This window comes from Stenella coeruleoalba, assembly GCF_951394435.1.
Source record: "Stenella coeruleoalba genome assembly, chromosome: 1".
In the NCBI taxonomy this organism is placed as follows: domain Eukaryota; kingdom Metazoa; phylum Chordata; class Mammalia; order Artiodactyla; family Delphinidae; genus Stenella; species Stenella coeruleoalba.
Window position 1 is genome coordinate 44,803,260 of NC_137169.1, and position 27,553 is coordinate 44,830,812.

A 27,553-nucleotide genomic window follows, 5' to 3' on the forward strand; every position below is an offset into this window, starting at 1 on the left:
ATTGGTTCCCGAAGACCTGGGTTTGATTCCCAGCTCTGCCTCTAAGAGAGGGGTGATCTTAGTCAACTCAGACTTACTAAAGCCCAGCTTCCCTCATCCATATAATGGGGGACAACAGGGCTGGTAAGAGCGGCCAATGAGAATGATCTGGACAGTGTTTTGTAACATAGAATGTGATATACACGTTAGTTTGCTACCAAACCTGGCCTTGGGCAGGGCACTGTCCTCTCTTGGCCTCAGCTTCCTTATTGTAAAAAGAAGAGGGAAGCAAAGCACATCCCATCTCCAAGGGCTCTGACCTTCTTTGATTCTAGCATCACCTATAATGTGAAGAGAGGAAGCGGGGAAATCAGGCTCTGACATTTACAGTGGTTTCCCAGTCACGCCATTGGCCAGGATGACTGTCGCACCAACAAGGCAACCAGAGAGGCCTCTGTTTGACCAATCACATCTTGTCACCTTGCAGGGTCGGCAACCTAAATTCCTCAACTAAGAGGGAAAATCTCCATTTGTTTTACAAAAAGGAAATAAAGGGTGACAGTAAAGTGAGTAAGAACCACCAAGTTTCCGCACAGATGACTAACCCCTTTCAGAGGGGCGGCAGCTTGATTCTGTTACTGAGCACCAACTATGTGCCAGGAGCTTTTATAAACACAATCTCTACTTTCACTACAATCTTGTAATATAATACACACACATACCTCACTTCATTGTTCTTCACTTTATTGCACTTTGCAGATATTGTTGTTTTTTACACATTGAAGGTTTGTGGCAGCTCCACATTGAGCGAGTCTATTGGCACCAGTTTCCCAAGAGCATTCATCTCTGTGTCACATTTTGGTAATTCTTGAAATATTTCAAACTTTTTCATTATTATCCTATTTGTTATGGGGATCTCTGATCAGCGATCTCTGATGTCACTACTACTAGGACTCAAAGAGGGCTCAGGTGATGGTTAGCATTTTTTTAAGCAATGAAATATTGATACTTTCTAATTAAGGTATGTGCATTGCTTTTCTAGACATAATACTGTTGCATACTTAATAGGCTACAGCATAGTGTAAATATAACTTGTATATGCACTAGGAAACCAGAAAATTCATGTGACTTGCTTTACTGCAATACTCACTTTACTGTGGCGGTCTGGAACTGAACCCACAATATCTCCGAGGTATGCCTGTAGACTGTATCATCTTCATTTCATAGTAAGTTAGCTGAGGCTCAGAGAGAGTCAGCCCCTTGCCCCAGGCACACTGCTAGTACATGGTAGGGCAGGGATTTTCATTCTGTTTGACTCTAAAGGCCCTGGTCATTGCACCACACCCTGTTGCTCTGGGAGACAGCAGCTTGGGCAGAAAGGTCAGCCCATGATTACAACATAGAGTAAAGGTTTTGGCCCACAGTGAGATCATGTGCAGAGTGTGGCTTCATTCATTCATTCCACAAACATTTACTGAGCACCCACTGTATATACCACGTCATGTGGTGGGCAATGAAGAAACAGAGAAATACCCATTCCTTGTTCTTATGGGGAGACACCCTAGTACATGGAGGACAAATGGATGAATAAATGCGTGAACAAATGGATAAGCAGATGGACACACTGACAGTGAGTGACTGGTGTTTCGAGCACCACTAATAAAGTGATGTATAATATAGGGTGTAATGGGTTCACAGGTAAGTGATGACTGCTGGAAGGGAAGGAACATTTCAGACAACTGGATCAGCAAGTGCAAAGGTAGGACGTGTTCTGGAGATGGCAAGCAGCTCAGCATGGCTGCAGGCTCAGAACACAGAGGAGGTGGAACGGGGAGGCGAGAGACCAGTCATGGAGGAACAGGGTCTTTTTCCTGTACTCTGACCCTCTGAGCTAACCACCAACAGTGGAATCATCAAAGAGGCCCAAGAACAAACTGGGCGTGAGAACTGGTAAGCTTCGGAGAACTGCATGAGTAATTCAAGAGCGGTCACACTCAGGGTCTGAGGCCAGCCTGAGAAGTCACAGAGAAACTGGAGGAAACCACTAGACTGTAATCAAATGGAACAAATCCATGCTGTGCTGCTGGGAAGGGGACAGGGAGTAGAGGAGAGGGGATGCTGGGGCCAAAAGGCAGGAATTCCTCTTACAGAAGAATCTGAGAGCTCGTGTTTTCCAAATGTATAAAGCCAGATGAGTCTACTTCCCAACGGAAGCCTCAGCAAGAGGGACACACACAGGGACATGCGTGTGCACACACAGCACACTGAATCATGCAGACAGACAGAAGGGCCTGGCCCTCTCAGCGCTTCATGCTAACAGCAGCAGGACTGAGGCCCCTGCCCATTTTTACTGTACCTCATAGCGAGAAGATGAAACGATGATCGCTCACTTTCCCCTTTAGCTGGACTTGGCTGCTGCAACTGTTTGGTTTGGAGCAGCTGTGCTTGTTGGGAGATGGTCCATCTCCGGTGCATCAAAAAAGTAGGCCTGCAGGAAAAGGAGACCCATGAGGGTGGTTAATAAATAATGGTCCAGGTGCGTGTCCTAGACTCCACGCTGACAGTACCTCTGGGCTCCCTACATCTCCCCCACTGCACTGGTCATCACTGAACTGTCTCTGTTTCTGTCTCTTACTCGACTGAGACTGCCTTTTTAAACTTTGCTACCATTTATTAAGCACTTGCTACCTATGACTTAATCTTCATAACAACTCGGTGAGGTTGTTATCACTACCCTCATCTGACAGAGGAAGAAACTGAGGCTCAGAGAGGCTGCCATTCGATTAGGTGCACGTGGCAGCAAGTGGTGCAGCCAGGACTCAATGCTTGGTCTTTCCGACTGCAAAGCTCAAGCTTAATCACCACAGTCTCTCCTCCAGAGACCGTGTCCTTCTTGTCTCTGCGTCACCAGCCCCTCACACAGGGCCGGGCACACCGTGTCAACAATCAATACTTAATGAACTGAACCAAGGTAGACTGCTGCCAAACCAGTCGGCTCCCCGTAAAGACCTTTCAAAGAAAGTGCTAGGCAGGCTTCACCTCTTAATTCTTCAACTTGGAAATGAAAGGTTTGATAAGGGCTTCCACTCACCATCTACAATTTAACTATCAAAAATCAGAAGGAGGTGGAAAACGGAAAAACATCAGGGAGGATCTTCCCACCTGTTTCGGGGTCTGAGAAGCCTAACGTGAGCCCGGGAAAATACCAATCTCACTAGCCCTGAACTCGGGTTGTTCGAAGGACAGGTGAACCCGTTAGTAAATCAGGGACCACTGCCTGCGCATGACTCGCCCCTGGAGCCGGGGCCTCAGGAAGGTAAAAAAGATAAAAAGCCACCAAGTCAAGAGCCATCTCACCAGCTCTGCTCTCTATCAGCCAGAAGGGGGCGCCAACACAACACGCTGGAGTTTCCCCCAACATAATTCCTATTTCGAGTTAAGTTTTCAACAATCCATTTCAAAAAGTTCCTAGCTGCAGACTCCCTCTAGTTTGCCACATCCCCTGGGCAATTCTAGTAGTTTTAAAAGCCTTCCTCCCCAAGGCCCCTTCCAGCAGCTGTTTTCCGAGGAAGGAGAAGAATGGTCCCTAACCCGAGCAGGGGCAGGGGCCATGCTACTAGCGTTGGGCCCCTCCAGTTATCTTGCATGTGCACTGAGCCAAGACGCCCCCAGGATGCAAGAACAACAACTATCTTCCAGGTTCCTGGAGGAAACCCTCACCAGATGGAATAAGCCAGGAAGCCCAGCTTCTAAACCTGGCTCTGCTAGGAACTCGCACTATGACTTTGCACAAGTCTTATCTGTTAAATGAAAGGATTGGAAAAAATAATCCACGAAAATAAAAATAATTAATTCCACAAACACTAGGGCACAGACCCTCTACTCGGAGCAGTACCACCTCAAACATAGGTTTGTGCATCTCCAAACACACCAGCCAAGGATGCAACCTCTAGTGCCTCCTTAGTCTCCCTGCCAGGTGTGTTCCAGGACCAACTTAGAGATCGTGTACAAGTACAAGCACCGAGGGACCCACAGCAGGTGCAGGTGCTGGGCTGTCATATGCTTCACTGCACTAAGGTGAAAACACCAATTCGTGTTCCCCAGGGGACAGTGAGAAGGCCAAGCTGTCTGGTTCAGCCAGTGCCCCTCAGCTCAAGTAACTCCCCTGTCATTTCCTCTCCCTGCCTTTGCAGTGATAGTAATTGTACATATCATTCATCCTTGTGGTAACATCTTTTACTTCTTTTTCTAAGTGAGGAGGTGGGGGTCCAGAGGGGTGAACTAATAAGCAAAAAAGCAGGTAGTGATGGAGTTGAGACAACAAAACCCCAGACCCAGTGGGCCCCTGGCTAAACAAATGGTTCCCTTCCTCGAGGAAAGAAAACTGTGCCTCCCGTCCAAGAAGCGGTCCTACACCTGCAATTAGCTACCTGCTCCACCATCCAATCTGCCCCGCTCCCCTGAGTCTCTTAAAACTGAACAGGGCAATGTCTTTTCTCCTGCCTCCTTCTCTCCTCCAACTTCTCAACCGTGTGTGCATGTGTAAGAAGTTCAGGAGAGAGATGGGAAGATGCCAGGGAGGGGCACCAATGAAAGGGCACTGTCCCTAGAGTTGTGGCCTGGGACCGCTCTTACTGGGGCACTCGGAGGAACAGGCAGCAGAGTGGCCCTGGCAGTTTCTGATGACACAGGGCTCGTTTAATAACTTCTTTACATCTGAAGGAACTATCACAGCATATGAAGCGCTTTCACAGCCATTTCACTGAGTCTCACAAAAGCCCATGAAATATGAATCTCCCTGACAGATGAGGAAACCCAGGTTCTGAGTTCTGAGAGCCTAGGCTCTCAATGCTAAGCAGCATTGAGTGCTCTTTCTACTTCATTATGATGCTCTCTTTTAGAAAGTTCCTGAGTAGCAAGATGGGCAGGTAAACCCTAACTTCAGTGTCATTTACCCCAAAAGGGAGGAGTAGGCATAGGAGGTAAAAGATCCCGGCCACAGGTACCAAATTAAACGTGTTGATAACAACACCTCCCTGCTCCATAGCCCCATCTGCCTTGCGCCTCTCTACTCTTCACACAACAGAACACGGCAATGCCTTTCTCCTGCCTCCTTCCCCTCACCAACTTCTTAACAAGGTACATAACACACACACACACACACACACACACACACACACACACACACACACACACACACTCAAAATTCAAAAGAGAGATGGGAAGACACCAGTGAGAGGCATTACAGCGAGAGAGTTAGTCACAGTGCAAAGCACATTCTTCCTCAGCAGACAGGAGGGTCACAGGAAGGTCACAGCAGCATTTCTAGGCATCAGCCCAGAGATGCCAAGTGCCAGACATTAACAGTGTCACTCTGCTGTCTCAAGGGGTTAAAGTTTAGGCATATGTAAAATGCATGTCAACCAAGAACTCGGCACTTTTTATGAGACTTGTTCAATGATAAAGTATTGGGATCTTATTCAAGCACTTAATGAGACCATGGTTGTCTACAGAAAATATTCAAGATCAAACAGTGCCAAAGAAATCTTTACTCCTGCAAAGCCTGACCAAGGGTCTGGCCATGTGCTATGTGAACATCTTCCTGTGGGCAGCCATGACCTTAACATTCTTGGATTTGGAATTTTTAAAAAACCTATACCAGTCCTTGTTAAGGCCCTGGGCAGCAAGTTTTACACACAGTGTGTACAGAAATTACAAAGAACATGTCTCCTTAGGATCAAAGGAAAGGGATCTAATTTATGGGAATTTATGGGACAAATTCCATGTTAAGTGCTTTATATGTATTATTTTATTTTATCCTCAGAACAACCCTCTGTGACAAGAACTATTATACCCACGTTGCAGATTAAGAAATTCAGATTCAGAGAAGTTAGGTTCCCTGCCCAAGCTCATACAGCCAGTGAGTGACACAGCTGGTCTTCAATCTGGGCCTGTCTGACTCAAAAGCACATGGTTTCCCTAAAAAGATACCTAAACACATTAATTCAAACATTGTTTTACATGTTGTTCATCTTAAAGATAACTTTTTCCTATTTTGACTTCATTCTCGAGCTTTCTACCTATGAAATGCTGAATTTCAAAACTCTTTCTGAGTCTGTGCAGAAAACCAGTAAAAGCATCCAGAGGTGGAACCCCCACCCCCCGGACCCTCCGCTCCCCAGCTCTATATGTAGACACTCAGCCACCCCTACTTCCTCTGGCCAGACACCAAATCTCAACCAAACTTCAGAAGTTAGGTGAAGTCAGAGATTATAATCAAATTCTCATGACTATTATTTCTCATCTAGGACAGTCTATTTAAAACGATATTTATTTCATGGAGCCAAGTTTTAAAGAACCGTGGTGCCTAACAGTTTGAGGTCTTAGCATTTGCATCGAAAGCGCACCGGAAGAGCATCGGAATGAGACCATACCAGGCAGCCCACAGAAAGCAGCATGTGAAGCAACACAATCGTCACAATTGTGGCCAATGCGATGCGTCGGTTGTCCTCACGAACTGCTGGCCAAAATGTCATTGCCAAGACAGAGCCTGAGATGCCCAGGGCAATCATAACTAGAATCCAGCGGACCACTTTCTGGGGGATGATCCACAGTATCTGAAAGAAAAGGAGGGCGGGGAGGGCTTGGGGGAGGCATTCAGCGAGGCATTTGTTCGTTCCAGGCGCACGTGTTCATAAAGGCCCAGGAGCCTGTCAGCAGCTGGGCCTTCAGTGCCACTCGGGTTTCCCAGAACAGCCCAGAGAAACGCCACCAGCGTGCAGACTGAGGGGAGCGCTTTCCTAACAAAGGGCTCAAGATCCAGGGAAAGCACTTGGCTCCCCGGCCTCCATTCCCACTAAACTTCTAAATTCAAGGGGTATTTTTCAGATGCACATCAGTGTTAGGCTAGAAATGATGATGCTGGTTGAATTTTCCACTAAGAACAGGGCCTCACTCAGAATCAGTGTGGTACTTACCGCTGTGGGGATATAAATGAAGAGTGAATATCCGTAGACGCACACAATCTCCAAAAATGAATAGGAAACGATGTTCATAACTTTACTGTTTCTCCACACAAGGAAACCCCAGAGTGCAAGAGGAACCAGCCAGGCGTAGGCATAGATGATTGTGGCTGCGATGGACACTGAGGGTGAGAGGACACAAGTTTTAATTGCACCATGCCTTTAATGCACTGTCACGGCACTTCCGGTACCTGCTGGACTTCCTTCCTGCAGGAGTGTCCACCTGCCTCACTGGACCAGGGGATCGTGTCTTACTGGTCTCAACCCCTGGGCCTGGCACGGTACCCAACAAGCAGTAGGTGCTCTATAAATGTGCTGAATCCATGCCCCTTTAGCATTTGTGTTTGTGGTGATGACCAGTAGTCTTTCCTATGGTTTCTATAATTCACTTAATTACTAACAACTAATAGTATTAAACAACTGAATTATGCAACTGAAATACTTCCGAGGGCCACACTGCAAGTGTTTAAATACACAGAGCATTTCAATCAAATACAAGTCAACTATCCCCTTGGAAGAACACATCTTCCTTCCTAATATAACAAGAGCTGACACTGATTTCTTTAGCAAATTTACGAAAATGACCTGGGTTCAGATTAACTTGTTCTACGTGCTACTTAGAGTTCCTTCTGTCTCTGAAATAGGGAGTTCCAGCTCACTGATGAATTGCTTGGAATAGTCTCCAGTTCCACTTTCTTCTTTAAATAATTTGGTCTCTGTGGTGGAAATGCTACTTAGCGGCTCCTCAGAGGAGCAATGCTCAGTGTATTACTTACTGTCCCTCCCTCCCCCTCCTCTAGCAGCACGCCCTAGAGGATTCGTCCTCCCTCTTCCGGAGTGGAGGATCATAAAGGGCTCAGTCCGCAACACCAGCCCTTCCCAGATGAAAGTCACCAGGTAATCCACTGAACGCTCTTGGCAAGAACAAAGGCACTCCTAGCAACTACAGTCAGACTCTGGGTAAGATATGTGATTGTCTAAAACATTTTCAGCTCCCAGAGCAGTTTTTTTCACACGGGGAACTCCAGCATTAAGCCAAATGTAATTCTGCTGATATACTGCCTTTTTCTTGAATAACTAAAGGGAGGGGAAGGGAATTGCTACAGTGACTACAGCTGTCCACTGGGTGTCAGGCATTACACTGAGTGCTTTACTGAGAGGTAACGTTGTTCAACAGTCAGAGCTACAGACTGTATACGCAGACTCTCATCCTAGCTCTGCCACTTACAGCTGAGTAGACCTGGGTCGTGAGTTACTTAACCTTCCTGCCTCCCATCTGTAAAATGGGAATAATAATAGTACACCACCTTATAAGATTATTAGGAGAATTCAATGAGTAAAAACACGTATATTTAGAACACTGATTGATAAATAATAAATGCCCAATCAAGAATAAGCTTTTTATATTGTTAACTTGTATATAAACACATTATTTCATATAATCTATATCTTTATTTTAGAGATGAGGAAACAGGATCAGAGAGCTAAGTGGTTTGGTTAGGGTCAAATAATTAATAAGTGGTAGAAGCGGGACATGACCTTGGATGTGTGACTTATAATCTTTACATAAAATGGAAAAATATTTATTGATCGAGTCAATGACTATCTTACTGGCACATACATCCCATGACTCCCACTGGGATGCCCGGCCAAACACGATAAGAACAGACAAGGACCCCTGACCCCTGACCCCTGCCCTCCCCGCTCCCCCCACAGCTTCCACACCCTCAGGCAGGGTGATTCACTCCTCTTCTCTGTCAATATACCTCTACAGACTTCTGATATAGAAATTAACACATACCATTTGTTACAGCAATATCCATTTACCTGTTTTTCTTTACTTAACCACTGAGCTACTTGAAGGCATATTGATAGTTCATGGATAACATTTATTGAGTTAAACTTAAACCAAGGTTACTTGACAAATGGAGTTGGGACTGAATCCAGGTCTGACTCCATAATGGAGGAGAGAAGAAGGGAAAATGGGCATCGAGGGTAGAGGGGATGAAAGGAAGGCTACATGGACACACACAGGTAAATACATTTCTCTACAGACACACAGATATGTGTACATACATATATAGCAATAGTTAATTTTACTGAACTCTTTTTGTACAAGGCACTATTCTAACCTCTTTACATACATCACTTCTTTATTCTTACAATAGCACTATAATATAGGTATTCTTATTCCCATTTCACTGATAAGGAATCTGAGGCCAAGAGAGATGAAATCATTTGCCCAGCAAGGTAGAAGCTAGTGAATGGTGGAGCTGGAGCCTGAAGCCGATGGCCTGGTTCCCGAGCCCATGCTCTTATACAGCCTTTCAACAGGAGAGCAGGCCAGAAGGGACGGAGGGAGGGAAGGAGAGAATGGAGAAAGTGGCACAGGTCAATCTCCTGCAGAGCCAAACACCTCCAACCTGGGTGGCTGACATCTGCAAATCCCTCAAAGCTGTTTGGTTTTTTTCCCCCAGCTATCCAATACTGCCACAAGAAAGGACGTTTTAAACTAAGCACGTCATCCACAAGCCCATCACTAGGACACGTTCACTTCTGCATTCTCCCTCCTGGGCCCTGACCATTTGTAAACTTCTCTTTAACAAAGCTGCTAACAGCACTGGCCTAAGTTTGTTTTTTTATTTTGTGTGTGGTACACGGGCCTCTCACTGTTGTGGTCTCTCCCGTTGCGGAGCACAGGCTCCGGACACGCAGGCTCAGCGGCCATGGCTCACGGGCCCAGCCGCTCTGCGGCAAGTGGGATCTTCCCAGACCGGGGCACGAACCCGTGTCCCCTGCATCGGCAGGCGGACTCTCAACCACTGTGCCACCAGGGAAGCCCCCGGCCTAAGTGTGGATTATGAGTTTTCCATGTTGCTCTAAGTGCTTCATAATTAATGGCTACAGACCCAGCTAGCTGAGTCATCATGCCTTAAATAACAATGCCCCTATTGTTTCCAACATTTGGATAATACAAATAATGCTACAGTGGAGACTTTCACGCACACTGCTTTTTACTTATTTTGTACATTTTTCTTTGGATAAATTCCGATTGCTATGGGGCCTTGCCTTCCAGTATTCCAAAAGAGTATATGGATTCACAATATTGAATATACTTAATGCCACTGAACCATACACTCAAAAATGGTTAAAATGGTACATTGTAGGTTATATATATTTTACCACAATAGAAAATAAAAAGACTATGTGGATCTATATAGACGGATGATTAATTTTGAGCCCTTAAAGACAGAAAAAAAGGGCTGCAGGACCTACAGACAGGAGTCTAAGAGCTCAGTGGGTAGAAGGAACTCACGGTTACCAACTAACAGCATTTCAAATGAGTCAAGCTATTCACCAACCTTTTCGGAATTCGGGCACATAATGGTATGTCTTCCTTCCCAGATGGATTAAGAAGTTGGAAAGATTCCCACTAATTGCTATGGCAAAGACCAACGTGGCACATATCCAAAAGGGGCCTGCAAAGCAAACCAGAAAATTCAGACAAGAAAATGAAGAACCAGCTTTTAGGCTCTCACAAAATAATTTCTTATCTCCCTCACCCTATTCATGTGAGGTGAATATGAATTTTAGATGGAATCTAAAGGGAAGGGAAAATGAATTTTAGATGGAATCAGTACTCGTTTAGTGGGGATTTTCTTTTTTAAAAGGTCAAACATGCAACTCAGTAATTAGCTGCCTTAAAGACAAGGGGGATTGAAATGCACAGACCAAAACACCTTCCATGAATAAAGACACTGATTTGCTTATAGTTTCTTGTATTGGAGGATCATCAAAAAAAATTTATGGACATTTTGTTAAACCTTCACCATCAGGATACAGGAAGCAAAGGTTACTTCCTTTACATAAGTACCAAATGTTAATGCCAGAGAAAAATATTTTAAATCAGACAGGTCCTTTGTTGTCTAAATGGAAGAGTAGGGCAAGCAGAACACTTTAGGAAAGGGTTCATTTAATCTAACAAATCACCGTGTATGTGTGTCTTTATTTTTTTCTTTTTTTTTAATCAAAAAGTAATACATGCACATAGTTCAGTGTTCAAAAGGCACAAAAAGGGAATATAGAGAAAAGTAAAATTCCTTTCCTCTCTGTTTCCTAGCTATGCATTTTGCTTCCACAGAGCTCACCACTGTAACCAGTTTCTGGTGAATCCTGCCAGAGATTCCTATACACATATAAGCAAATGCATATTTGTGTGTGTGTGTGTGTGCACGCGCTTTATACAAACGCTAACAAGCATATGTATTTCCACCTTATTATGTTCTGGAGATTCTACTATAGCTATTCATAAAAATCAGCTAATTCTTTTTTAGTGATTATAAAAAATTCCGCTAAGTGGATGAGTGTACCATGCTTTGTAAATCCCTTTCATTATTTCGCTTGATTTCATGAACACCATCCTTGTTTCTCCCCATCTAGAAAAAGGACTATTAGAACAAATACAATTTTTAAATTTAGAGATTTTAATAAATTTTATGAATTTCAATTTCACTAATATTCTGCAATATCTTTTGGGATAACTGCAGGCACCTTGACATATAAAATTAAGAAAATTATTGTGTTGGGGGAGATGACTAGCAGAAACGCATGAGCGCTTTTCGAAGTCAAGTTGCTTCCTTAAGGTGGGAAAGGGAGCGCAAGCACTTGGCTGGGAGGCTCCAAAGAGCCACCAACATCAGCTTCCCAAGGAGTGCCATTTACTCACTAGCCTGCAGGTGCCCTGATGTAGCCAAGGATTAGATCCTGTTCACTGTATTATTCTGAGTGACTAACACATAAAATATTTAACAACAACAACAAAAAACCCCTACAACCAACAACAATAATTTAAAAATCCCCAAAAGCTTTAGTGAACAAATGAACAAAACTGACGTGCTGTTGATGGGCTGAGACCATCAAAGCATGCGACCACAAGTGGTCAAAATATTATAGTACCCATAACTAGAAAGCAGAGACTATCGGATCCTGTCAGCCATTATTTACTAAATACTTACTATCCTCTGGGCCCTGGGCTGGTGCTGGGGACACAGTGATGTGTGACAGACACAGTTGCTGCCTCTGGTGCACTCAGGCACACAGGAAGCTTGGCCTCTAGAGAAACACAACCACCTGCTTGGCCTCTAGAGAAACACAACCACCAGGCCTGCCACAATGCTTCATTCTGTCTTCTTTCTTCCTCGTTCCTGCCAAATTCCTACTCTAATTATGGGGTGGGGTGGGGTGGGAGGGAGCATTAATTTAGTTTTTATTGTGCATTTTATGTTATAAAATATTTCTAACATACAGAAAAGCCCAAAAATGATAAAACAAACAGTGGTATACCCATCATGCCTCTTTTTCAAATCTTTCTAATGCTGTCATACTACTTATATCCTTCTACAACATGCTTTTTTTTAAATTGACTATCGTTCTGAGATGTATCCATGTTGATGCTTATAGATCACATTCATTTCTAAAACCTACAAAATTCCGTATATGAACACACCATAATTTACTGATCCATGCTCCTGCGATGAATATTTTGGTCATTTCTAAATATTTGCTATTACAAGCAATGCTGAGGTAATGAATAATAATATTCTTCAACATGCCTTCTTGTATATATGCGAGTTTCTCTAAGACTATTTATCTAGGAGTAGAGCTGCTAAGTTGTAGGGTATGAGCATCTTCAAACTGCTCCAATTTGTGGCACCAGTTACATACCCACCCACATTATACAAAAGTTCCCCTTGCTCCACATTCTTGGCAATAGTTGGTATCAATGTTTATGAAAAGCTGACTTAGAGTAGGTCATTCCTCTGTTCAGACCCTTCGATGGCATCTCACTCAAGCAAAAGCCAAAGTCTTCACTTGCTTACAAGACCCTACATGATATGCCCCTCCACACTGTCCCTCTGACCTCAGCCACTAGACACCCTTGTTCACTTTGGCCCAGTCACACTAGACTCTTCACTATTCTTTGAGCACATGAGGCAAGTTCCTGCCCCAGGGCCTTTGCACGTGCTGAGCTGTTTCAAATGCTCTTCCCTGAGATATCTATATGTATTGCTCCCAATTCCTTCAGGCATTTACTCAATAAATTTAAAAAGTTTTTAAATTTCAAATCCACCCACCTACACAAACATTTACTGTCTTTCTTCTCTGCTTTTAAATGTTCACCTTAGCATTTATCACTAGCACACTATGTATTGATATTTTACCTATTTTCTTTGTCTATTGTTAAACTTAGATTATAAACTCCCTCAGGGCAGGGATTTTTGTGTGTTATTTACTACTGTACCTCCAGTGCCTAGAAGAGTAAGTGTTCCGTGTTTGTTGAATTAATTGAACGAATGAATGAAGACAAGCCAATCTGTATGCTTCCTAAAATAACGGACATAAATAATATCCTGTTTTTTATTTCAGGTAGGGATAACTATCTTTTCCTATATTTATTGGCCATTTGGGTTTCCTTTTCTGTGAATTGCTCATTTTCCCCCAGAACTTATACTTGGTTTTATTCTCATAACCGGTAGGTATCCTACATGTACACTTGCTTTGCATCCTTTGTGGGTTATGTGCATTGAAATATTATCTCTGGTCTGTGGTTTATTTATTTTTTACCTTGCTTATGGTTTATTTTGTGGTGTAGAAATTTTTATTTATGTTTTTGGCTGTGTTAGATCTTCGTTGCCGTGCACGGGCTTTCTCTAGTTGCGGTGAGCGGGGGCTACTCTTCGATGTGGTGCGCGGGCTTCTCATTGCGGTGGCTTCTCTTGTTGCGGAGCACGGGCTCTAGGCGTGCAGGCTTCAGTAGTTGTGGCAGGTGGGCTCAGTAGTTGTGGCTTGCGGGCTCTAGAGCTCAGGCTCAGTAGCTGTGGCGCACGGGCTTAGCTGCTCCGCGGCATGTGGGATCTTCCCGGGCCAGGGCTCAAACCCGTGTCCCTTGCATCGGCAGGCAGATTCTTAACCACTGCACTACCAGGGAAGCCCAGAAATTTTAAATTTTAGTTTAAATGTAGTCAAATTCATCAGTCTTTCCCTCAGATTCTGCAGACTGGCTCTTCTGCCATCTTGTTCCTGACCACTTTCCTCCAACCCACCCCACGAGGCCCAGCCCTCTCTGCTAGAAAACACTTTGCCGATATTGTACCTTCTTTTTTTAACCATGTCTATGGGCTCGTGAGATTAGTAGTGTTGTGGGAAGAAGGATGCTTTGGGTTCGTATCCTGGCCTTGTCACGAGAGACAGCCAAACACAGGGATGAAGAATATGGATTATGAGCTACAGTACTGATTTGAATCCTCCGCCACTTACTAGCTGCGTGATCTTAGGCCAGTTGCTAGAGTTCTATGCCACACAGTGTCCTCATCTATACAATGGGGATAATAATAGTACCTACCTCATAAAGTTGGGGTTATTATGAGGATTACAAGAGTTAATACAGGTTGTTCCCTAATAACAGTGTCTGGCATATATCAAGCCTTCTATGTGTGTTTGCTATTATTATTGTTGTTGTTGTTGTTGCCAACTCTGTGACTATGGGCAGGCTGTCCTCCCCGAACCTCAATTTTTCTCTTTTGTAAGATAAGGCTACCTTGGAGCGTGGGAAATAAAACAGTGTAACACAGTAAAAGAGTGCTGAACTCCATGCTTGGCACCTGTTAGGTGCTCAACAAACGCTGGGTCCCTCTCTTCTTTCTCCTTGGGGATGGAGATCATGACTTTATCTTTGAATCCTCAGTCTCTAGCACAAAATAAGGTGCTCAAAAACTGTTTGAGTACCTACTCTGCACCAAGCCCTCTGCCAGGTGCTGACGACGTGGATTCCTCAGACACAGAGTCTGCTTCTCAAGAAGTTCTCAGGCTAGAAGTAAGGATGAATGAGAGCTAGAAAGAAATGCCACCTTGGCAACCTTTAGCTGAGAGGCCTGGGCCAAGGCAATGGTTTTCACACTATGCTCACTGGAGCTCCAGCAATTCCATGGACATCTGGATGGAACTTCTGTGTCTGTCCCTGAGGGAGGAAGCTGAGTGGAAGGGAGACTTTCCTCAACCTCCATCAGAGCTGCTCCACTTTGACTGGTTTTAAATATTGGACATCCGTGCCATTTGATGAAAAGGTTCTGTAGCTTAAAAACACCGGTCTAATAGAATAAATGGGGGCTTTTACATAAAACTGAACTAGGAGCTAGTTCTACATTTTTTTTTGCAGGGGGTGGGGGGCATGCTGTGTAACTTGCGGGATCTTAGTTCCAGGAATGGAACCTGTGGCCCCTGCAATGGAAGCTCAGAGTCCTAACCACTGGACCACCAGGGAATTCCCTACTTTTACTTTTTAACTGATGTATAGTTGATTTACAATATTACATAAGTTTCAAGTGTACAACACAGTGAGTCACAATTTTTAAAGGTTACATTCCATTTATAGTTATTATAAAATATTTGCTATATTCCCTGTGCTGCATAGTATATCCTTATAGCTTATTTATTTTATACTTAACTAGTTTATACCTCTTAATCCCCTAGCCCTTATCTTGACCCTCCTCCCTTCCCTCTACCCACTGGTGACTACTAGTTTGTTCTCTATATCTGTGAGTCTGTATCTTTTTTGTTAGATTCACTAGTTTGTTTTAGTGTTTAGATTCCACATATAAGTGACACCATATAGCATTTGTCTTTCTCTGTCTGACATATCTCACTAAGCATTAACACCCTCCAAGTTCATCCATGATGTTTCAAATCCCAGTTTTAGTTTTCTCACATGGAAAACAGGGATAAGAGTACTTAATACATAGCCTTGTTGAAAAGGATTAAAGAGTGTATGTAGTGATTGGCACACAATAGATTCTCCTGAATTCCTTTTCCTCTTATAATCAACAAGTATAATCACTCTAAAACTTAATGTTTAGGATTGAGCATATATATTACTGAACCCCACTGAGCACCAGCTTCCTCTTTTGAAAAACGGGGATAATAATACCTACCCAAAGGTTGATGCAAGAATTAAGTGTGCCCGTGCGCACCAAGTCTTTCATACAGCACCTGCAAACAGAAGCACTCAGAGCCGCCGGCTCTCTTCTCCCCTCAAACACGGGCCACCGTTATTGGAACCCTTTCCTTCAGGATCACTGGATGGACCTCTGATCCCTTCTCGGATAGCAGGGAGGTCGGAATGACATTATCCCCTGGCCCATCCTCTTACAGACTTTCAAGGGGAAGCCAGCCTGTGCAGAGCTGGAACTCAGCACATCATGAATAAGCATGAGAGAAGCTCCTCCACATTCACCCCCACCATGAAATCCTCTAAAATTAAAATCAACGATCTCCTCTTACACAAGTGACTTAATTTGTCTTGAATTTGCAATGTCATTTGAAGACTTTCGAAGGACATACTATTACTTGTCATCAGCGCATTAATAGAACATACAATTGCATCTTCTCCAAATTCTTTCCAACAGTTGCTACCAAAGCTCAGAAGAGTCAAATAAAACACCACATGCCCCACCAACAGTGCGCTTCTCCGACTTTCCAGGCAACCCGCACACTCACCTGGGCTTAGCTGGGACATGGAAAAGAATCAAAACAGCACTACACATACCGTAGAGATCTGGGTTGCTGCGGATATACAACCTCACAAAGTTTTTTCCTGGTATTGGCAAAAGAGACCCCTTTATTCTGTCAAAGACCTGCAAAACAGCACAGCAGTTAAGTCTACTGAAGATTTTTTTTCTTAAAGTTTAATAAGTTTGCACTGCAAAACTGAAACTCAGTGATTAGAGCTTTTATTATTTATTTAGTTATTTTTTTTATTATTTCATTTAGTACTTTCAAATGCTAATTGACCTTTTACTTTGAAGACCATATCCAGTATACAAAACCTTTCACGTTGCTCGATTGTTTAACCATAGAAGGAACAAGTCTGCATTATACGACAAAAGAAAGGTAAATCTGGTTTACAAACCTGGTAAGTGTCTACATCAAAGAATGTTTGATAGTATTCAAATGTCCAGAAGGGGGAGCTTTTCTTCTGTCCAGCAAGTAACTGTCAGAGGTAAAATAAAAAACGTAATGAACACAGAAGCAATTTCCTTATTCTAGCTACCCACAGAAAGAGAGAGGGTCTAATGGAAAATCAAGATGTACGAAAGACAAAACTCTTCTGCATTCATCAATCAAGTTTACCACAGCCACGCCCAATTCTCAGCCTGACATAAAAGCGTCAGTTCTGAAGACACACCAAAAGGTTTCAAATCCTGGTCCCTCCACTAGGGGATGGCTTCATCAAATCACTAGACTCATCTCAGTCTTCCTTATCTAAAAAGTACAGGTGGGCTTCCCTGGTGGCGCAGTGGTTGAGAGTCCGCCTGCCGATGCAGGGGACGCGGGTTCGTGCCCTGGTCTGGGAAGATCCCACATGCCACGGAGCGGCTGGGCCCGTGAGCCATGGATGCTGAGCCTGCGTGTCTGGAGCCTGTGCTCCGCAGCGGGAGAGGCCACAACAGTGAGAGGCCCGTGTACCGCAAAAAAATATATAAAATAATTAAAAAAATAAAAAGTACAGGTAACAAGATCTACCTTATAGGATAATAGGAAGGACTAGCTTAATTACTATGCAAAACAACATATATATGTATATACACACACACAAACATGTACCTACAGAAGGCAGTCAGTGTAAATATCTTTTCCCCTTCCTCCGCTTCAACATCCTCACTACTATCACCACCTGAATTCTCAAAAATCTGATATACTGACTCACTCTAAAGAATTAAAAACTTAAAATATACTGCTCTAACAAAAAACCAAATTCCTATTTAGAAGAGGCGCACTAGGAGGGCCACGCCTGTACCAAGAGCACAGCTCTCTACAGAAGAATGCACGCCCCATGCCAGGAAGTGTGGCTGTCATCCTCAGATATCTGAAGAGGATTCATACAGCAAAAAGTACAGATGCACTCTAAGGACCTTTGCAAGACGAGGGAAGGTACTATAGGCAGATATTTTTTGTTCACTATAAGGAAAAATTTTCCACCATTAAAGTTTTCCAAAAGTGGTAGGGGCTGCTTTACATGGTCATGAGCAGCCTGCTCCTAGAGGTATTCAAGTGCTGTCTTTCTGACATACCACTGACAGTGTTAATATCTTGAGAGGGAAGCTGAAATACAGTAAGTCCCCTGTATACGAACAAGTTCCATGCCGAGAGTGCGTTTGGAAATCCAATTTGTTCCTAAGTCCAACAAAGTTAGCCTAGGTGCCCAACGAACACAATCAGCTATACAGTACTGCACTGTAATAGGTTTATAATACTTTTCACACAAATACATGAAAAACAAACACAAAAAATAAAGAAAACTTTTTTTTTTTTTTTTTTTTTTGCGGTATGCGGGCCTCTCACTGTTGTGGCCTCTCCCGTTGCGGAGCACAGGCTCCGGATGTGCAGGCTCAGCGGCCATGGCTCACGGGCCCAGCCACTCCGCGGCATCTGGGATCTTCACGGACCAGGGCACAAACCCGTGTCCCCTGCATCGGCAGGCGGACTCTCAACCACTGCGCCACCAGGGAAGCCCAAGAAAACATTTTTAATCTTACAGTACAATACCCTGAAAAGTACAGTAGTACAGTACAACAGCTGGCATACAGGGGCTGGCACTGAGTGAACAGGCAAGAAGAGTTACTGACTGGAGGAGGGAGAGGAGGTGGGAGATGGTAGAGCTGAAGGATCTTCAGCAACAGGACACGGAGGGCAAGGTGCAATTTCATTCACTCCTGCCACTGATGGCACAGGTTCTGGTTCCTTGCTGGATTCAATTCTATCTACCCTCTTAAAAAAACGATCCAGTGATGTCTGGGTAGTACTGTACCAGCTGTATCACCGCTGCTTTTACGCTTGCTTCTGGACATCCTGGGCTTCAAATAAAGATACTGCACCCTATACAGTACTGTACAGTAAAGCTCACAGAAGCACAAACACTTGCAGAGGATGCACACATGTGACAATGTACGCCAGACACATGAACTTACATGACTGGACATGCGAACACACGTTCGAATCTTTAAGTTTGCAACTTGAAGGTTCGTATGTAGGGGACTTATTGTAGAGGAAACTGTAGATTCTTTCCAACTCTAATACTGCAAGATACTGAACACCAGAGACCCATGTTCCATAAGCTAGGTCAAGAAATTCTGTCACTATCATAGAATATTGGTAACCTCTTCCCGATTCCCTGACAAAATTAGGATAATGGATATAATGTTCTCAGTTTTAAGATTTTTTCCCTATACATTTCTTCTTAAACTTTTGATGGCTGCTGTTGTTCAGTGTGATGGTAAATTTTATGTGTCAACTTGGCTGGGCCATGATGCCAGATATGTGATCAAACATTGTTCTGGATGTTTCTGTAAGGGTGTTTTTGGATGAGCTTTACATTTAAATCGGTGGACTTTTTGAATAAAGCAGATTGCCCTCCATAATGTGGGTGGGCCACAGCCAATCAGGTGAAGGCCTGAAGAGAACCAAAGGCTGTGAGCCCCTGAGCAAGAGGGACTCCTCCAGCAGATGCCCTCAGACTTCATCTGCAATATCAGCTCTTCCTACTTCTCCAGCACAATGCCTTTGGATTCAAATTCTCTTTCCTGAGTCTCCAGCCTGCCAGCATCCTCCATCAGATTTTGGACTCACCAAGCATCCACAATCATGTGAACGAATTTAAAAAAAAGTAAATCTCTTTCTCTACATATACATATCCTATTGATCTATTTCTCTGGAGATCCGCAACTAATTAATACACTCAGTTATACTAAAAATCATTCCTGTATCCTGAGGGTGCCAACAACTTTGATAAGCACTTAACATACACTACTCTAATACAGAGGGACTCAGAGTGCCTTGCTTTAAAGTTCCATGTGCACCTGCCAGTTGTGTGTCCTGGGGCAAGTCCCTGAAATTCTGTGCCTCCGGTTTCTCATTTACAAAATGAAGCTGAGAATAGTTCCTTGCATAGGGTTGTTTTAAGGATTAAATGAGATGATCCAAGTAAGGAACTTTAAATGGTACCTGGCAGCTATTAAACACTGAATAAATATTAGCTCTTGTGATGATAATGATGACAATAGTCAGTATACTATTTTCTTATATTTCCAGTGAGGAGATCCAGGTTTAGGGAAATTAAAGTACCTTATCCAAGACCACAGAGCTATTACTACTGGGCAGACCTGGATTCAAACTCAGGCTCCTAAGTCTGAGCTCTTGCCACAATACCTAGTACACAATACTATTTAATCTGACATACACTTTGGTACTTATTTTGATATTTCATGGAGTTCCACGAAGAGCACTCGCCACTCCACTATTTCATGAGCCTGTGAACACACTGCTATAAACTGAGTACTCCTCTAGTGAATCACGATCATGATCCATTTATAAAATATTACTAGAAATACTGTTTTTCCGGAATGCACCAACAGTGTACATGCAAGTAAATTTTTGTGATCAAAAACAGCTCTGATATTCAAAATTCAACCAGATGCAGAAACCCAGAACTCTCCACAGAATCTTCCCTCTCTTCCTCACCCCTTTTCCACCAAGTCCTAGTGAGCCCATCTGCTAAACATCCGTATCCAGTTCTAGTTCAGGCCACTTCACCAGTCTCCTACCTGGTTTTCTGGCCTCTAGTCCGTCTCCCACCAACTCATACTCCACAGGGCCACTGTATCTTAAATATCTTTAAACGCATCTGGTCATATGGTTTAAAATCTTTCAACGGCTCCCAACAGTTTTCAGAATACAATTCATACTCAGGGGGTTGAGTCCTTGCCTATCTGTGAGCCTCATCTCCTGTCTCCACCTATATTTTGCTCCCAACGTACATGAAGATGGAAGATGTGCTTTCTGTACCATGTTCCGTCATGCCTCTGTGACGTCACCAAAACTGTTCCCTTTGCCCAGATCACCTTCCACACCTTCTTCCTGGGTTCACCTATTCTTTCAACAAGATTCAGTTTAAATGTCACCACCTCCAGGAAGCCTTCTGTAACCCCCTTGTCTCTGATCCCACAACCCCAGCATGCTTCCCATGGGTAACAATGGTCTGTTTGCTCGCCTGTTTCTCCCCTAAGGCAGTTTTACCTTGATTTACATGATTTACCTTCGTGTCGCCACTGCTTGGCATTCTACCTGGCACACAGGAGACAGTGAATAAATGTGTGAGCGAGGTTCTTAAAAGTTAAAAGAGTAAGCTGGGACGAAGTGAGACAGTGGCATAGACTTATCTACACTACCAAATGTAAAATAGATAGCTAGTGGGAAGCAGCTGCATAGCACAGGGAGATCAGCTCGGTGCTTTGTGACCACCTAGAGGGATGGGATAGGGCGGGTGGGAGGGAGATGCAAGAGGGAGGAGATATGGGGATATATGTATACATATAGCTGATTCACTTTGTTATAAAGCAGAAACTAACACACCATTGTAAAGCAATTATACTCCAATAAAGATGTTAAAAAAAAAAGGTAAAAGAAAAAAACAATTTAAAAGACAAGTTCAAACCTCAGTTTTGTCAGAGTCATCATTTCCTAGTAACTCATCATCCTCTTCTCTCCCTGAGCCTCCTGGGGGTCCTGGCTGGTGTTTTGGGGTTTCACCAGGATCCTCGATGCTTATTGTGGTGGCATCTGGGTTTGCTGCTAGAGAAGTAGCTGTATCACCAAATTCTGAAATCAATTAGAGTACAAGGGTATCAGTGACCTTACCCACACTGGAAATGCCATACTTTTAATTTAAAGACAAGCTGTTACAACCTCAGCTTTGCTATAGACCCTATCTGAGACAAGTGGCAAAAGGCTCTGAAAAAAAATCTCATCTAGAAATCAAGCTGACAAAGAAAAGTGATTATGAAAACAACAGAATGTGAAGTCAGACCAGAATTTTAGTCCTGGCTCAGTTACTTACTAAGTATTCAAGCCTGAGTAACTTAACCTCTATAAGCTTCAGTGTTCTCATCTATACGATGGGGAGAATAATATTTATTTTCAGGAATTTTGGGAAAGTTAGGAATATTACTCAAGTAAAGCCCTTAGCAGAGTGCCTGGCCAGTAGCAGGTAACCAATCTAACCCTCTCTTCTTTGATTCAAGTTCAAAAAAACTTAATGGAAGTTATTTTTTCCAATAAGTCCTATGTAATCACTACAGAAAACACGAGGACAAAAATGAAAGTAGAGGGCTTCCCTGGTGGCGCAGTGGTTGAGAGTCCGCCTGCCAATGCAGGGGACATGGGTTCGTGCCCCGGTCCGGGAAGATCCCACACGCCGTGGAGCGGCTAGGCCGGTGAGCCATGGCTGCTGAGCCTGCGCATCCGGAGCCTGTGCTCCGCAACGGGAGAGGCCACGACAGTGAGAGGCGCGCGTACCGCAAAAAAAAAAAAAAAAGTAGAAACAACAGAATAAAAATCACTCTTAGTCCCATCCACATAAAAGCAAACACTATTAACTTTTGGTGTATTTCCTTTTCTCTATAGAGTAGATTCATGCCAGTGATGATCATTCACTCAACAAATATTTACTGCGAGCCTACAGTGTACCAAGTACTGATTTAGGATGCGACAGTACTATGTAAACAATGTTGTACCCTGCTCCATCTGCCAGGGATTATAGAAAAAATTATTTTTTTCATATTATGTCAGTCTTTAAAATGATCAGTTATGTGGCTACATAACAGTTCATCAGCTGGAGGTGGGAAGAGTAGGAGAGAGACACCACAAGTTAACACAATGATTCCACTGTTATTGGATGTTTGGGTGCTTCTCGTTTTTCATCAGTACAAATAACACTGTAAGGAGCATCTGTGAGGAGAAAGCTTTTGGGGTTATTGCCTTAGTATGAACACTATCAGTGTGATCACCAGGTCAAAGGGTGCAGACCATCTTTAAGGCTCTTGAGCCATACTGCTAAACTGTTCTCCAAAAGAACCTCACCTATTCATGTCCACCAGCCATGATTGTGACTTCCTGTCTCTGGGCATCCTAACAAACTTTATTTAGCTGCTCTTAGATAAAATTTAGGGCAGCTGTGGAATTTGGCAGGACTCAGGAAGGAGGCCAGCAGGGCACCACTGTAACACTACAATCATGGCAGTAGGATGGGGCTCTTGGATAATCGAGCCCAATCTTACTGCCTTTCAGCTACGCAAATAGTTTTATGGAGAGAATTAAAGTGACTGAAGTTAATAAGGTGGCTGATCCGTAACAACTACTCAAGCTTCAGTCTCCCATGTTTTGGCAGCATGAGGCTCTGGAATGAGAGGGTCCTCTGTTTAAGATAAGACTCTAGCACTCCATGACCTTGGGCAAATCACTCCATATCCCTGAGTCTCTGTTTCTTCAACTATAAAAAGTAGAAACTACTTATCTCGCAGAGAGATTTTGAGGATGATATGAGATAATAAATACTGTTATTGCTATCATTTACTGACTGGACAGGGCACTGACATTTAAAAAGATGGTTATAACTTTGCCTGAGGGAATCAGTCCAAGGAAGATATATTTAAGTTTCATATTTTAAAAACAGTAGTTTACCAGGGGAAATGACATGCCAGAAGGAGGAACAGAGAGTGTCACTTTAGAGGTATCAAGTCCAAAGAGGTTCAAGAGATGATAACTCATCTAGTTGATGGGATTAGGAAAGGCTATTTGGAAAAGGTGCCGTATGAGAAGGATGGCCAGAAGCAGTGGGCATGGCATCTCAGGCAAAGAGTATGGGATGAGCAAGACCCAGAAGACAGAAAATGTGTTCCGTGTGTGAAGAACAGCAGATGGAAAGTCTGATTTTAATGTAGGATGTGTGTACCTCGCACATGACTATTCACATATTCTGCTCTGTATTAGTTATTCTTGTCCATCTCAGTGCCTTGAGGGCAAGACTGGTATGTTTCTTATTTCTGCCACCAACACTATCTGCTTCTACATCCTACGCTATGTTTTGCCGCTGTTCCTTTCCTGACACAATGTCTCCCACCTGCAGGGCCCTGACCTTCACATTTTCATTTAACACTACCATTTTTCCTCGGAGAAGCTTTCCATGACCCCCACAGCACCCTGTGTTCTTTTCTAAAGAGCCAAGTCTTTAACATGGTGTAGAAAGTCCTGTGTGACTTGGCTCCTGCTTCCTCTCAAACCTCACCTTGTGACAGGCCTCCCCCACCATCTGTGCTCTGGTACTCTGGCCTTCTTTTAATTCCTTGGGAAAGAAAATGAAACAGACTTCCTCCCTTCTCAAGTACTCTGCACGTGCTGTTCTTTACACTTGAACTTTCTTGCACTGTACTCCCAGATAGGATAACCAAGGAAGGCCTCTGGAATGAAGTGAGATTTAAGCAGAGCAAGGGAACAAGCCATGTGGCTCTCTGGACTAAGAATGTCCCAAACAGAAGGATGGCTCAAAAGCCCTAAGCTGTTAGTGTACCTGGCATCTAGGAGGGACAGTGATGAGGCCCATGTGGGTAGGCAGAGAGAAAGGGCTAGAGTAGCAGGAGATGAAATCAGAGGCAGTGGAAGCCTGGATCATGTAGGGCCTCCTAAGCACAGAAAGGGCTCTGCCTTCCACTCCTAGTGAGATGGGAGCCACTGGAAGTTTTAGAAGGAATGACGTGATCTGACTTGGTTTTAAAGGTCTACTCTGGCTGCAAAATACAGACTGTAGGGGGGTAAGGGAGGATGCAGGAAGACCTGAAGGAAGGTAAGGGCTATAATCCAGACATAAGGTGATGGTGACCTTGAGCACGGTGGGATAGCGGTAGAGGTGGCGAGAAGTGGTCAGATGCTGGTTGTATTTTGCAGATGGAACTGACAGTATTGGCTGATGAAGTGGATTTCTCTTTAAACATCGTATCTCTTCCTTAGATAGTAGTAAGATAGCGTATGTTGTGATGCCTGGGTTCAAACCCAGCTTTACCACTTACTGTAACCTTTAAGCAAATGACTTAATTTTCCTGTGCTTCAGTTTCCTCGTTGGTAAAATAGGGAGAATAAAATAACTATTTCATAAAGTTGACATAAGGAGTAAATGAGTAAATATTTGTAAAGCACTTAGAACACTGCCTGCCATTTAGGAAATACTATACAAGTGTTTACAAGGCAAATGAACATTCGTCAATCCCCAGCTTAGGTCAGGCTCTGGGTTGTGAGTTATGAACTTTTCCTCCAGCACTTTCATAGTTTATAGATATATATTTAAATGATCATTTAACAAATAAATGTCTCCCTCCCTACACTGAGAGCTTCATAAGGGAAGAAACTGTTCACTCTTCTACCCTGGTAACTAGAACAATTCCCTGGTTCATGGTCACACTCATGAGAGATTTACTGAGTCAGTGAAGGAATGACCTGATCACGTTTCATTATAATTATCTTTTTACACTTTTATCTACTCTACCAATGTAAAAAGCTTCTCCTTTATCTTTTGATCTCCTGTATCTAGCAGAATTCTAAGCACAAAACAGGTGCTCAATAAATGCATGTTGAACTAAAGCAAGAACTCTATAAACATTTTCTGTAATCACGGCACTAAATGTATGATATTATCAATCTGAAGGGCTGTTTGGCAAAAAAGAACAGCTGATGTGAACAAACAGAATAACCTGAGTGTGGCAAACATTCTTTTACCAAGATGTCTGAAATAATCTTCTTTAATACATGCACCAGCATAGCAACAGAAATTCTGCTGTGACTGCAGAAATACTGATCATAAAAGGTGGGCACCCAACGGATGTACCTTCAAACTGCAAGTCATCTACAGCTGCCATCCAGCCAAGGGTCTTCTCCCAATTATTAGGAAGATAATTTACAGAGGTCTAAAAAGGAAAAATAAATAAATTTCATACGATAACATTAAAAAATCTACAAACGAATCTTATTTCAGCATTAGAAATGGTATTGCTTTTCCTTGCGTCCTTTTTTAGTGGGATCCGATAGGTTTATATAAAGATAACCATTTAGCATCAGATACTATTAAAACCGTTATAAAAAAAAACTAATGGTGGGGGGCTCCATTGGTTCCATGCAATCTCACTGTGTGGGTGTTTAAGGGCCAGGTGCAGCCTGGAGATGGAAGAATGAGGAAGGGGAGGTTGGGGTTTGAGAGAGGTGGCTATGAGGGCAGTGGAGAGCAAAGGCTGTCAGCCTAGCCAGTGGTTAAGGGCACAGGCTCTGGAGTCGAACAGACCTGGGTTTGATTCCCGATTCTGCTGCTTCTGGCCGTAACACTGTGGGCTCCTGGGGGGCCTCAATGTTCTCATCTGTAAAATGGGTTCATAATTGTACCTACTCACACGATACTGGGTGCCATTAACTGAGGCAAGTAAGTGTAAGGCGCTTAGTGCATAGCGAAGCAATTAGTAGGCGCTGGAGTGATGGGGACCCTACAGCCTGGGGCACCGTGAGTCCAGGACGGTCTGGGAAAGAGCTACCCAAGAACCACGGACAGTGTTTTAGGAGGAGAAGCTGGGCCGCAGTGGCCCGGGTGGGCAGGAGATCCCGAGCTCCCTCAGCCCCGAGCCGGCCCCACAGACCCCGCCACCTCACCTCGCGGGGCTCGGCGTCCAGCTGGTGCGAGGAAGCCTCGGACCTCAGATTCTTCGAGCAGGCTCTGGTGCCGCCGAGTTGCCGGAAACCGGAGATCCGAGGGGCACACCTTCTCCACCTCCTCCGGGTAGAGCCCCGCCTCCTTAAAAAGACAGCACCTCCCGGAGACGCCGCTTCCCGAGACCTCTGCGGGCAACTGTACCGAAGCTCGCTTCCTCTGCGGCCCCTCGAAGGGCTAGGCTTCGGCTCTTAAAGAGGCAGGTGGCGCTGGGCGGACCGGTGGGGACGTGAGAGGGTCCGCCTTGGCTCACCTCGCTCCGGGGGTGGGGGGCGCAGAGAATTCTGGGTTTACTTTATGTTTGGTTATACCTCTTTTCTTATTGAAATATAAAGTAGCGTAACGGAAGACGATTGTGAAAAGAAAAAAATGTCATCAATCCCCCCATTCTTTTTTGGCCATAAAAATTTAATTAACCAGTGAGGGAGAACGAGTCAATTAGTTTTTGAGTGTTGAATCAGTGATCTAGGGAAGGATGATGTCTGTTCCTAGGGACACCCCCGTAAGTGAGGTAATTTGTTCCTTCACTCCTGCGACGGTGAAGTTGCACTGAGTGAGCCGGTGAGAAACATTTTGCCCCGCCGCCAGACTTTGCTTGGTTATCACCTACACAACCCTCCAGCTGTCGGTACCCTTCCCTCCTCCTAGGGAGAGCCTGCCTTCGCCTCCCAGGACTTCTTTTGCTCCCATAGTCCCCTGTGCTTGCTTAAACCATGGCAGTTGTTATTGTTTGCCTATCTTTGCCGGCGTGGGAGTGCTTTGGGGGGAAGGATCAGGAATGACTCTGGTCTCCAGGTCCTCAAAGCAGCCCAGAACCAGGGACACGATAGTTGCTCACTGAAGGTTAACTGTAGAGCGATCAAGTTCTGGCTGTCTGAGCAGCATAAGCCAAATTCGCTGCCTACACAAGGTGGAACCTTTG

The 27,553-nt window shown here is 44.0% G+C and overlaps 1 protein-coding gene across 3 annotated transcripts in view; it reads right to left on the reverse strand.

Annotated features, from left to right (window-relative positions):
* YIPF1 (Yip1 domain family member 1) overlaps window positions 1–26,889 on the reverse strand; it is a 34,888-nt gene extending 7,999 nt beyond the window's left edge. The window contains exons 1-10 of one of the 3 annotated variants that reach the window (XM_079917580.1): window positions 26,574–26,889; window positions 26,215–26,287; window positions 25,765–25,843; window positions 21,547–21,710; window positions 16,966–17,046; window positions 16,603–16,690; window positions 10,364–10,480; window positions 6,957–7,123; window positions 6,414–6,596; window positions 2,336–2,467 (exon numbers count right to left, since the gene is read on the reverse strand). In XM_079917580.1, the coding sequence (XP_079773706.1) occupies window positions 2,378–2,467; window positions 6,414–6,596; window positions 6,957–7,123; window positions 10,364–10,480; window positions 16,603–16,690; window positions 16,966–17,046; window positions 21,547–21,710; window positions 25,765–25,795 (921 nt within the window). In that variant the 5' untranslated portion in view covers window positions 25,796–25,843; window positions 26,215–26,287; window positions 26,574–26,889 and the 3' untranslated portion in view covers window positions 2,336–2,377. The remainder of the gene's footprint in view (window positions 1–2,335; window positions 2,468–6,413; window positions 6,597–6,956; window positions 7,124–10,363; window positions 10,481–16,602; window positions 16,691–16,965; window positions 17,047–21,546; window positions 21,711–25,764; window positions 25,844–26,214; window positions 26,288–26,573) is intronic. The other 2 variants (XM_079917579.1, XM_079917581.1) reach the window with 2 other exon arrangements.
* Window positions 26,890–27,553: the final 664 nt, after the last annotated feature.